This window comes from Centroberyx gerrardi, chromosome 5 (genome assembly GCF_048128805.1).
Source record: "Centroberyx gerrardi isolate f3 chromosome 5, fCenGer3.hap1.cur.20231027, whole genome shotgun sequence".
In the NCBI taxonomy this organism is placed as follows: domain Eukaryota; kingdom Metazoa; phylum Chordata; class Actinopteri; order Beryciformes; family Berycidae; genus Centroberyx; species Centroberyx gerrardi.
Genome location: NC_136001.1, coordinates 6,775,758 through 6,788,156, shown reverse-complemented (window position 1 = coordinate 6,788,156; position 12,399 = coordinate 6,775,758). Strand labels below are relative to the sequence as shown.

At 41.4% G+C, this 12,399-nt stretch overlaps 2 protein-coding genes across 5 annotated transcripts; one reads left to right on the top strand and one right to left on the bottom strand.

Annotated features, from left to right (window-relative positions):
- The first annotated feature begins 2,131 nt into the window (after positions 1 to 2,131).
- svbp (small vasohibin binding protein) lies at positions 2,132 to 4,293 on the top strand. Of its 2 annotated transcripts, none has more exons than XM_071919685.2 (3): positions 2,132 to 2,234; positions 3,081 to 3,219; positions 3,384 to 4,290. In XM_071919685.2, the coding sequence occupies exons 2-3, from the start codon at positions 3,106 to 3,108 to the stop codon at positions 3,468 to 3,470; spliced, it is 201 nt and encodes a 66-aa protein (XP_071775786.1). In that variant the 5' UTR covers positions 2,132 to 2,234; positions 3,081 to 3,105; the 3' UTR covers positions 3,471 to 4,290. The 2 variants fall into 2 exon arrangements, with proteins under 2 accessions (XP_071775786.1, XP_071775787.1); XM_071919686.2 differs by having other exon boundaries at positions 2,133 to 2,234; positions 3,066 to 3,219; positions 3,384 to 4,293.
- Positions 4,294 to 4,299: 6 nt separating this feature from the next.
- On the bottom strand, positions 4,300 to 12,079 carry LOC139927519 (F-box only protein 2-like). Of its 3 annotated transcripts, none has more exons than XM_078283790.1 (7): positions 12,005 to 12,063; positions 11,819 to 11,899; positions 10,133 to 10,198; positions 9,370 to 9,496; positions 7,645 to 7,737; positions 7,427 to 7,565; positions 4,300 to 6,198 (listed from the first exon to the last, which is right to left on the bottom strand). In XM_078283790.1, the coding sequence occupies exons 3-7, from the start codon at positions 10,167 to 10,169 to the stop codon at positions 6,064 to 6,066; spliced, it is 531 nt and encodes a 176-aa protein (XP_078139916.1). In that variant the 5' UTR covers positions 10,170 to 10,198; positions 11,819 to 11,899; positions 12,005 to 12,063; the 3' UTR covers positions 4,300 to 6,063. The 3 variants fall into 3 exon arrangements, with proteins under 3 accessions (XP_078139916.1, XP_078139917.1, XP_078139915.1); XM_078283791.1 differs by having other exon boundaries at positions 11,842 to 11,899; positions 12,005 to 12,049; XM_078283789.1 differs by lacking the exon at positions 11,819 to 11,899 and having other exon boundaries at positions 12,005 to 12,079.
- Positions 12,080 to 12,399: the final 320 nt, after the last annotated feature.

Here is a 12,399-nt window from a genome sequence, read left to right as displayed (position 1 = left end):
TCTGTTGCGTTTAATGAGTTTAAAATGGATACCATACTGTTGAGTACAAACTGTTTGAATCACGTTACATTAGCTCGCTAATGAGTTAGCCTAGAGCTTGCAGTGTAGCACGCAGTTGATGTTAGCCTGACTATTACCACAACTAACCATCTGTAGTGTAGGACCTGGCTTAATAGCTGTCCGGGAAACCAGCTTGTGTTATTATAGCGTTGGTGTGGTCAGTCTTTTACCTCTCTGGAAAAAAAGTGCACTATCTAGGACAGCACAAGGAATGATTGGATAATTTGCTAACTGTTTTTCAGATTACCATCTAAATCCTGGAGGCCCAAGGAACCCGGTACCAAGTGGAGGTCACCACGGCCAGAGGAAGACTGTTTTCATTTTGATTTTGACAATAAACGATGCAATAAAAGTGCTGAGGGTCACTGTCTTTCATCAGTAGCTCACAGGGTCTTCCAGTTAGGCATAGCCCACATTGTTTTGTGTAATAAATAAATTTGATGATAAATTTGCATGCTTATCTAGCACATGCAACTATGAGACATTGCCCCTTGACATTGTGTCGTAGATCCTTTATTCTACAAATGTCACAGTGTAGTATTACAGACTACACTGACTGACTACTGACAGACTACTGAGGGCCTGTCATGACTTTTCTTAAACCACTTGGGCCTAAATGTTAGTGTGTAGTGAAAGTACAGGTTTGCAGGAGTGTTTTGACATATAACGTGCAGTTACAATGAAAGGTAAACTGTACAGTGTCCACTTTATTCTACATATGTCATGGAATTACAGTATGGCTGACTTTGCAGGCCTGCCATGATTTTAAAACAGCTTGGACCTAAATGTTAGTGTGTAGTGAATGTACACGTCTGTAGGAGTGTTTTGACATAGAACTTGTGCAGTTACATTAAACGGTAAACTGTACAGTGGCCAATTTTGTCAGAAATATAAGTGTAATATATGCAGCGTTTATAGTTATGGCACATATTATGGCATTTTTCATTATTATTTTGACATCAAACATTAATATGGGTGCTCACTTATTGAATTTGACGATTAAATACAAAGTCATTGGTTTAAAGCAGTTTTTATACGTTTAAAATATTGCGCTTTTATTTTGAAGGCTAAACGCCCAAACCGGAAGTCTTATTTTCTGTTAATTTGAGCCAGTGTAACGCATCATGATCTAGACCATAGACACGAAGACGACCAACTTCCGCTGCTGAGGTCACGTGATTTCCTGTCAACTGCGGAGGTCCAAGATGTCTGCCTCCGTGTCCGCTATTTTATCTGCAGCCAGGTACTCTTGGAAAAACTGTGGTCGTTTGGCTCCACCCACTGAGGTTTAACTCGACCAATGAGAAATGTTTGTACAAAACTCCAATGTGCGTCTTGGTGGGTCAAGGAGCTTCGGTACATACCACACTAATCGTTGATTCAAACCTGATTCATGACCTGTGTTGTATATCATCCCCTTTCGCTCTCGATCTTTCCTGTCACTCTTATTTTAATGCATGCTTGCTGCAGTACTGTTGCACTCTTGTGTCTAATCTGAGAAGCAGTGTTTACCCTATATACTGTATATATTTTTTTATTTTTCAAACTGTGGTGGTAGGAAGTGCAAAGCCATGTAGGAGGGTCTGGGGGGAAAAGACAATTTTTATTTAAAAAAAGAAAAGACATTTCACCTCTACACCAGTCTTAGGAAATATGACTCAGACTCGGAATACGTTTAAGATAAGTCATGAAAAATAAACAGAACCAAGCACAGTTGATCGCTAAAGTAACGTTTCAGCAGATTTGTCGCTTGGAGAGAATACCTCTAGCTAAGCGATTTCTCCTTTAACAAGGAGAAATCGCTTAGCTAGAGCTAAAGGAGAAATCATGTCTCTAAAAAAGTCTCCTTGTTATACCTGAAACAAGATGGAAGACAATTTATTTATTTATTTTTTCAGTTGATTACAACTCCTAAGATGGGTAACAATAATGTTATCAAAGCGTAACATACCAAGGAATCTATAAACTTATGAAATACTGACTGTCACAGTCGCTAGTAGGAACTAATCTTACGGGAAGAACCTTATACGGTTGTCTCACTTTTCAAGTCGGATTTGTTTACAGCGGACACCTTTGGAACAGTTGTTGCAAACAGCTGCTACTACCAGCTAGTTACAGCCAACTTGCTCGCTAAAAAAAAAGATACTTGCTCTTCAATCTATTATATTTTACGGGTGAGTATACTACAAGTATGTCAACTCAAATTGTCACAGATTTAACTTCAAGCCTGATGCAGGTTGGAATAACATTCCGTGAAACGTCAACGCTTGCTAGCTAACGTTAACTTGCCAGTTAGCTTATCAATGTCTTTTAGCTAGCTTGTAGCTAACTTAACCTAGATGTATAGGTAAGATAGCGTTTTGCCAGTGGTCAGTGTCATTCATACTGCAGACTGTAATCGTTTAACTTGCCTTACAAATTTTGGAGAAGGGTTGTCATTAGCCTCAGTATCATCTACTCTTTGATATAGAGAAAACCCATTAAAAAATCTGGCAATACTTTCAGACATAGGTAGAACACAACCTAGGAGCTATTGTGAACCATCAGGATGTACTCTCGTATTCGGCATGCTACCGATACACTGAGCATCACTTACATAAATAAATGTGCTTTTAGAATTGACTGGCCTGTTATTTCCACAATCTTCTACCAAAATACACCGTGGTGGGCGGTAGCAAGCAGTATGAAAGTTGAGGTTTTATGAAATAAAGTGCTGCTTAGTGGATGACTTGTATGCCGAATTTACCACAACATTGGGATTCGATTCGTGAAATGTCTAGCCTTGTTCTCAGACGTGTGCACTTCTGCGGATAAGCAAGGCAGCATTAAATTGACAGGTTTTTGAATAGATTCAGCTGGTCGCTTTACCCATACGAGAGAGAGAGCAGAACGTAGCTCCTGCGCCACTTGGTTCGATCTCGTCTAAGGCCCTTTTTGTAGTCTTTTAGTATGTTAAAATGTCAGGCAATATCAGTATCAAAAGGTCAATGTCATCTTCATGTTAGTTTTTCTTTTATAAGGTGGATTGAGTGGAAAACTGCTACAATGGAGCCTGCCTGTCGTAAAGACAAACCAAAGCTGAACTCCACTCCTACCAGAGGTGACAGAGCCAAGCAGAAATCTGCTCAGCAGGAGCTGAAACAGCGACAGAGGGCCGAGGTGACTAAGCTAATCACTGGTCCATTTTCACTTTTCAAGTTCGCACACATGCACTAACCTAGTTTCCATGTGAAATTATTCCAGTCAAAATGTATTATGCCACATCAGTTTTAACTCATGTATCCTCAACTATTTACATACTGTCTACACTTCTTTATTTCAAGATCTATGCCTTGAACAAAGTGATGACAGAGTTGGAGCAGCAGCAGTTTGAGACCTTTTGTAAACAGATGCAGTCACAAGGAGAATGAGTGTCCTGCCTGCCCTTCCTTCCTGTCTTGCCCGGACCAGGACCTGGTACCCCTCTGAAAACATCACTACACACACACACACACACACACACACTGACAGACAGACAGACAGATCACTTCTCCAACTGGTAAACAACCCTACCCAACCCTTGAGAACAAAACCACAATCTTTGTTTCTTACACAGTGGGTACCTATGTGGTGCCTTGACCTTCCCTTAGTAGACTGAAATACACTGTAAATAATTGTTTTAATGTGCTGCTCTGTGAAACAGACAAGCACAACCAAAAATATCACTTTGCTTCTGATGTTTTACTGAGTGAACATCCTGAATCTGTACTCTGATTGAATGTACCAGAGAGTATTATTATAAGCCATATGACTGTTAACACAAAGCATTGTGGGGAAAGTGTGTGAATATGACCGACAAAAGGAAGAAAAGTTGCATCCCTCCTGCTAACACATGTCACTGACATTTCTTCAACCTGATTTTTTTAACCTTTATTTAACGGTTTTCAGCACTGTTCCACTTCACATTCATAGTTACAAATGGTAATTGTTTCTCAGCTGGTCAGCAACCTACCAGTCACAAGCCCACTTATTCAATCGTTAGGCTACAGCTTCCCATTGTAGGTGTCATTTTGAATTCTCCCCACTTTAAAATAAACAATGCCCTTAATATGTCAGTGTTTATGGTGCTCACATTGAAAACTACCTTATGAAAGACATTGTATACAATGCCACATGGCCTTGTACATGACTTAATATTGCATTTTATTGTTAGTTATATCTAAAACTAAGTATATTTATGTCTATTGTCTGATATGTCATTCCATTTTGCTTGAATTGATTTTAGTAAAGATTGCAGTGATTTGTAAATATTTGTATTGTTTATTTCTGATAATGTCCACTGTTTCTAATGTGATCCATATACTGTAGTAAAATAGTAGCTGAGGAAGTCACACTAGCCAACCTCAGTTCTGACCAGCATACACCACACCCAATTCAAATCTATTTTAATAAATTTGTCTTGTGTGATCTCCCAGGGTTTGACAAAAATGGCCGATACGTTACTGGTAGAAGAAGTCACCAATTGCCAGTATTTTGTGCCTGTATTCAGTATCTTTAAATTTGACAATTTTCATGCAAAAAAGAAAGTACTCAGTGTTTCTCCCAGAATGTTATTGTTGTCAGAAACGGCATTTAGACCATCATGGGACACAAACTCTCCACTGAAACCCAGACTGATGAAGTTCACACACACACACACACACACACCCCTATTCAGTGGTAGGGGGAATACTGGGGTACATTAGGCCTTTAAATTAAGAATTAATTTACAAAAAACATAATGTGTGTTGACACACTCACAATTTATGACAGCAAGAGGGAGAAATCAGAGCCCACAAAAATTCACTTGTCCTACATGCAATTACCACTAGGAGGCAGATGTGAACGTTTTACCCAGTCAGTAGCTCATATTTGCCGTAAATCCAACATGATGTGAACACGGCATCAGTGTTAGAATTTGAAACTATGCAGAGGAGATAATTTATTGAGGTTTAAAAAACAGTGTGATCCAAATACATATTTAATTTGGCCACATTGGCTGACATAGTCCTCCTGCAGTCACTACAGAATATTTCCTGTAGGGTTGAGGTTAGAGGAACTCTGTGTTTGATAAGACGTTAACTCCACATGGCAGTAATTTGATACTATGTGACCATATGACTACTTGGTAATTACATAGTCTGCGTTCAGTGCTAGCATCATGTTATTTCAATCTAAATTTATCTGGGATTGAAATCACATCCATTGTCTCAACTCTCCAACCATCTGATATGTTTGCATTGATAATGAAACCCAATCCATCGCTGAGGTCGGTTCACATAAATGAAGACAGAGGTCAGAAACACAATTAAACACCAACTTCTGTGTAAACTGAGCATGGTAGCAACTCAAGAATCTTGAGATTTAGGGTTATCACATTTATCAAATGATTAGATTACTAACTGAAAACTTTTGATGATTGATTGATAATGAATCATTTGAAGAGTTAATCATTTATTTGGTCATTGTAATTCTCATTTGCATGATAAACAGCTTGATTGCTTATAATAGGATGAGCCTCGCCCACCAAACAAAACAGTTTATGTAACAGCAGGGTAAATCACTGTGCAGAGGTAGTAGTTAGTAGATTAAATCATTGTATTGCAAGCAGTAATTTCAAGATAGTGTGTATAACATGTTAGCAAAGCCAAGGTGCCACCATGGCGGTGTTTTGCGGTGTTTTACACAGGCAAAGCATGTCATTATAGATTCGTAATTACTACATAGTATTTGTAGCAGCTTGATTTCCACAGTATGCACTGCATAATATGCAGTGGTGTAAGCTAGGTGCATAAGGCAAGGCTGGTCCTTTTAAACCCTTCCCAGACTCAAAAACACTGCAACTAAACTCTGCTTTGTCGCTCTGGAGCCTTTGTACTCCTCTACACCTCTATCATTCCCTCTTCCTCCCTCTCCTTTCAGTATTCCTTCTCCTTCCTTCCTTCCTTCCTTCCTTCATTCTCCTCTCCCTCCCTCTCCTCTTGCTCAGACCTCTACAGCAACAGAGCTCCCAGTGACTCGGACTCCAAACCATCCATCCCAGTACTTGGTGTCTTGTCCTCCATGTTCAAAGGAGATGAATCGCAGCCCGGGACCGTAGTCTGAGAACGTATGGCTCACCTGGAGTTCAAACATAGAGAATACCACCGTGACAATGGAATGTGGACGCTTGTGTATCTGTGTGTGTGTAGGTGTGCTGTTTTCTTGATCTTCTTTCCTTATGAGGAACAAATGTCCTCACAAGGATAGAAAGATGAGGAAAATCCTCCAAAGAGGACGTTTTAGGGTTAGGACATGGGGTTTCCAAACTTTTTCATGTGAAGGACCCCATAGATCACAGCTCCCCATCTGATAAAGGTTTTGCAACAGGGACCCCCGTTTGCTGTCTGTATGTACTGTAAGTGGGGAGATAGTGGAGAGAGTAAAACCTCTGATCAAAATAGTTGTTCTTCAACATTATCTACTGCTGAATGAAATAAACTGAAACTGAATTTGTCATTATTTTGCTGGGGACCTCCTGGAACCCTCTTAAGGAACCCGGGTTTTAGGGTTAAAATCAGAATTAGGATTAGCTGTAGCTAAGGGTTAAAGTTAAGGGCAGTTAAAGCTGTACTAGGCAGTATTTTAATGCAAAAAAACCATCTGTCTTATCAGGCTAAATCATAAAGTGGGGCTGCAACAGAGAGGGGCGTCCCATCCCCACTAATTGAGACGCTGTAGATTTCCCTAAATGAAATTCTGGTGTTGGTATGGACACTTCGCTTCCACTTCCAGAGAATGCTCTGTGCACTTTTCAGACGTCACATTACAGGATTTCTGGGTATTGAATTTCTCTCGCTGCCATTAGGAGCCGCTCATGTGAAACTGCCTAGTGCAGCTTTAAAGGAATAGTTTGGTATTTTGAACCCTGGGCCCAAATAACATTAGAAACCAGAACTTTGCTAGCCGCCTGCTCCGCCCGTCCGGTAACACTGGGCGGCCCCCTCCTACTCTACTGCAGTAGAAACCTAGGGGCTTTGAAAACTATGATAAACGTTTTGCAAAACACAACTGACACCGGTATGATTATACTATGAGCGTCGTGTTTTGCAAAACAACGTTTATCATAGTTTTCAAAGACTGTGGCTTATGCCCCTAGGTTTCTATTGCAGTAGAGTAGGAGGGGGCTTCCCAGTGTTACCGGACGGGCGGAGCAGGCGGCTAGCAAAGGTCTGGTTTCTACTAATAGGGATCATGACTGAAAACATGTTATTTGGGGTTCAAAATACCAAACTATTCCTTTAAGGGTTAGAGAATGAATGTAGTCAATGGAAGGGACAGGGTCTCATAAGTTTCTTTCTCTGTGTACCTGTTTCCATGAGCAGTCGTCACAGTCAGGGTCAAGAGTCACCGGGTCTGGTTTAAACTCCTGCAGTACTTCTTGATTCTCATCCAGCAGACTCACAGTCAGTTGGTAGGTGCAGCCACAGTCTGTCCTCCCACAGTACCTGCAGGATGAGTTAGCAGTGAATTGGTGACAACAGTAAAGTAGACGCATGCATGCCGGCCTCTCTGACTCTGTCTCACCAGTCCTCCACAGTGATGTTAGGCTGAGCGTCCAGCTGGTCGGGAGAGTAGCCCTCCGCTAACAAGTCGATCACCTGTCTCTTCAGACACAGCCTAGGACAGACAGAGAAGGGTTCAGATACTGCTATGTGTGCGGAAATCAAAAGCTATCTGATGTTTGGATACAAATTGACTTGGAAAGAAGCCGTCCCCGCACAAGGCTTGACGCACAAGACTTGGACTACTCCTAAATTAAGATCACCAATTTGTTTTTTACCTCTGTTGTCTTCTCACATTCTTGGTGTGATACGTGGGAGAGCTGCTGTGTCTGCTGAAACGTTGGAGTTCAGTTTGAAAGGTTTTGATCCCTGATCTTTGGCTGTCCCTGTTTGGTTCCTGCAGCCCCGCCCGACTCCTCTCCCTCATTGGCGTGGCTGCTATCCATACAGACGGCGTCTGAGGAGTATTCCTATCTCCTGCATTAACAGCGTGGATGATGAGGCTCATCATATGCTTTCTGACTGTGCTTATCTCCATGGGCTCTTCCTCGGGGCAATGGGTGAATTTTGGGTACAGTGACTGGATTCCTCGGTCTCACTGTCTGAACTGTCAAACACCTGAGAGCTGGCAAATGCTCCTCCCTCACCGCTTGGATCAACCACCGTTACTGCAACTCCAATGTCTATCCGTATTAAGAGACTGCTTTACCATCACTGAGAACTCGTCCTTTTTATTTGTCAAAAACACACATAGCAAGAAAAGTACTCCTTGCTATGGTAATAAACAAAGTACTTATCATTCTTTTGCTGTTAATGTCGGGTAATGTTCAGCCTAATCCAGGTCCCGACACAACTGTATTGGTACACCGGCTGACTTTAAGTTACGGTCTGGACTTGGCTTCATCCACTTAAACGTGCATAGCCTATATCCTAAAATGGATATGATACGTATTTGGGCTCAATCAATGAATGCAGATGTCATAATCTTATCCGAAACCTGGCTTGGTAAATCCATCATGGATAAAGACATCTGTGTAAATGGCTACAATATATATCGAGCCGACCGACCTACTAAAGGGGGCGGTGTTGCAATTTTTATAAACAAAAATCTCCACGCAAATGTTCTTTCTAAATCAATTAGTAAGCAATTTGAATTACTTGCTATACTCATTGAAGTGTCTAAAGGTCATCACATCCTTGTGGTTGGTTGCTATAGACCCCCCTCTGCTACAAATAATACACGGTCATCTTTGTTTGATACCTTGTCTCAGTTTGAGTATAATGAAATTATTATTATGGGTGACCTAAACTGGGACTGGCTATCGTCAGTGTCTGATGATTTTAAATGTAAATGTGATACGCTGAACTTAATGCAAATTGTTGATTATCCCACACGTCCAAACTTAAGAAACCCAGATAAATCTTCTTTGATTGACCTAATTTTGACTAATGCTCTTAAGTATACGGCTGTAGGCATCTTTCCTAATGATATAAGTGACTATTGTGCTGTAGCTACTGTCAGGAATGTTAAAGTTCCCAAAGCCCAGCCTTGTATAATTCAAAATCATAACATGAAGCAATTTGTTGAGCAAGGTTTTTTGCATGATCTGTTTACTTACAACTGGGACAGGATCACGTTAATTGATGATGTTGAATCCGCCTATGATCTTTTTCTATCTTTCTCATATAATTGATAAACATGCCCCTCACGTAACCATACATACGCTAACACACATTGCACACTCACTCAAAGGAAGTGGTGAAGTATTTGGCCACTCCGTCGCTGCAGAAGTCGTGGCCACAGTCTCCTGGCAAGTCCTCCACCTGCCATTGGCTCCCGCCGTTCTCCGTCAGCTCCCAGAATTCAAACTGCTCTGGGAGGGAAATGCACCGTTTCATGCTTCTACTAGCAGTTTTGTATTTTCTACCATATACACTATCAGGGCTGTAGTCAAGACCATCTGAATCAAGTCCAAGTCAATTCCAAGAACAGGTCCAAAGAGGGTCGAGACCAAGTCAAGACCGAGACCAGAGCAAATCAAGTCCTATTCAAGACCAAAACAGACAACAGTGTACATGTCTTTCCAAATGTAAAAATAATGCTTAAGGAGTTTCTTAGAGATGAACAGAGATGTAGATCTATCTGCAGGAGCTCTGTACTAAACCCTTCAACATCCAGCTAATCATTACACAGGATTTTGACTAATCAATGCATAGAAGTTTGAGGACCTGTATATACTATCCACAGGTGAAATCCCTTAAATTGTTGCTAGTGCTGGGGAGAAAAAGTCAGAAAAGTGCTTTCAAGACCAGACTCAAGTACTTGAGTCAGCCCTGTGCACTATACTGTCCCTACTACCCCAAAGTAAAACATTATTCTGCAATAACTTTCAATAGTGAATTTGGAAAACCCTTCGGTTATAGTTGAGGAGGTGTGTGGAAAGGTTTTTTAACAGACTCAGTCAATGTAGTGACACTGTAGGACATCTAATTAAAAAAAGACATCTTACCTTCCCCACTGGGATTCTTCAATAGATTTCTGGTCATGGCTATAGCTGATACAGAGAAGGCAGAGCCTGCATAGGAGATGAACATAGACTAGGATCAATACTTCCCTCTTCCACAGTTTCTATCAGGCTATCCCACGGTAGTGCACAGAGGGGGGAATCCTAACCACCCCCTCGATTCAGGCATTGGTTCATTCCACATTGCATCCTCTAGTCCAGGGGCATGCTGCCATATTCCTGATATTTCAGTCAGTGAATGTCAGCGGCTGCTGTGGACCAGTTGCCCGGTTACCTAGTTGAAAGACCTCCTGGGTCCTTTTCAGCAGGAGTCTCTGTCTTTGGCTCTGAATGGTTTCACAGGCCACCAGAATAGTAATGTTTATACTGACACCACTGAAATAGCGACCAACTTTGAATATTTTTCATTCTAATGTCACTGCAGAGGAAGAGCACTGTTGTAAAGTAGGATTACACTGATATATCAGCCAATATATCAGGCCAATATTTGCCTTTCAGTAAATATTGGATATCAGACAGTCATGTGGTCCACTGCCGATATGATGGAGGTTCCTCCCACCATTGAATAGGTGTGGTGGGTCACCTTGCCTTATAGAGCTGCTAACCCTAAAAGAATTTCATTAGTCTTTCAATTATTATTATTATTATTAGTTTTAGTGTCCAATGATGGCCTAAATGCCTTTTCAGAGGCCTTTCCATCCTGACAAGAATACAATTCTGGTTTCCCCCAGAATTGAATACCTTCAATTTGAAAAGGTCAAATTTAGGGTTAGGGTTAGCCTTCAAAAACCCAAATCGGTTGAACCCTAGTAGTAAGTGCACAACCTAGAACATGGCCAGCAGAACATCTCACCATTGTACTCCTAATTCAGTGAATGAGCCAACCTACAGAGCAGGGCAATTCCTTGCAATACTCCCATTTCACCTAACATATAATCTTTGACTAAAAATAAGCTGTGTAAAGAGACTCGGGCCAAAGGAAGAACTATCACCATAAAAAAACATGCAGAGGGAGTAGGCGAGGTGCATTTGGGTGATACTTCCCTGCCTAAAAAAGACAGCCCAAAAGAGTCAGGGAGGACCCAGAGTCCTAAACCGGGCCGGGTCACCTCCACAGATCCCAAACACAAACACTAATACCCCGTCTGCTGACTCATAGCATAACAGATAGGGCAAAAGCCACCCTCTTCAAATCCTGAATAGGAGGCATCACAGCGGATCAACCAGTAATCAGACAGACAGAAGACATCAGTCAGCAGAAAATCAACCTGGGGGCTTGTGTGTTGCCATATAAGCCAGTGGTTCTCAAAGTGGGGTTCGGGGACCACCAGGGGTCCTGTAGGGGGTCTCCAGTTAGATGAGGAATAGTTTAATTTCACTGTAATTGAATTTACTAGAAATTATCCCTCTTAGAAAATGTATAAGAGTGAGTATTACACTAATAGGTTTCACTCTCACCCCTGTTATCTCTCCATATACAATGTAGACAGTTCTACAATGCAATACTACATCAACAACAACTAAAATCTCTCCATATGGGACATTTTTTACTCTTTTTGATTCTTTTGACTCTTTCTAATAGATTTATCCATGAAGGCCTACTTTATCTGATGCATAGAGAATAGCCAAAGCTTGATAAGAAGAGGTTTGTGCGCATGAATCTGTCCTTACTGCGTATTCTTTCTGCAACTCACTCCTCACTGAGACTCAAAACAGAAACAGCCGAGTCATCTGTCCTTGTAGACTCGAAGCCTGCACATAAAAGATACAGTACGTGCACATTAATAATGTGCTATACTGTAAAGAAGCACACTCTGTTTCTGCCTAAATACGCAAGACAGCGAATGTGTTACTCACAGCCAGGAAATGCAAGTGCGGTTTTGTGTTTCGTCTGCCTCTTTCCCTGTCGCTGCCTCACCAGTACTGACACATGAGCTCCTCTGCAGGGTAACGCCCTCGTGACAGTGTGGGTTATATAGCTTGGCAACACACACACACACACACACACACACACACAGAGAGAGAGAGAGAGAGAGAAAGAGAGAGAGAGAGATTTACACAAAGCACCCAATCTGCAAAAGGAGAGAGAGCATCCATCCAGCAGAACTCAGCAGAACCACACATGCACACACTCAGCACAAATGTAGGTCAGAGCATTTTAAACACACCAACACCAATGGTGGAAGTAACAAATTACCATTACTCTCCTCACTGCAATTGAGTAGCTTTCTTGTGTATTTGTGTCAGTGATC

Bases quoted from the DNA above. Each gene is read 5' to 3' on its own strand.
- LOC139927519 (XM_078283789.1), bottom strand. From the start codon at position 10,169: ATGACCAGAAATCTATTGAAGAATCCCAGTGGGGAAG. The intron at 9,497-10,132 runs GTAAGATGTCTT...TTTCCCTCCCAG, and splicing joins GAAGAATCCCAGTGGGGAAG to AGCAGTTTGAATTCTGGGAG. The intron at 7,566-7,644 runs GTGAGACAGAGT...CTCATCCTGCAG, and splicing joins AACATCACTGTGGAGGACTG to GTACTGTGGGAGGACAGACT.
- svbp (XM_071919686.2), top strand. From the start codon at position 3,106: ATGGAGCCTGCCTGTCGTAAAGACAAACCAAAGCTGAACTCCACTCCT. The intron at 3,220-3,383 runs GTGACTAAGCTA...CTTTATTTCAAG, and splicing joins AACAGCGACAGAGGGCCGAG to ATCTATGCCTTGAACAAAGT.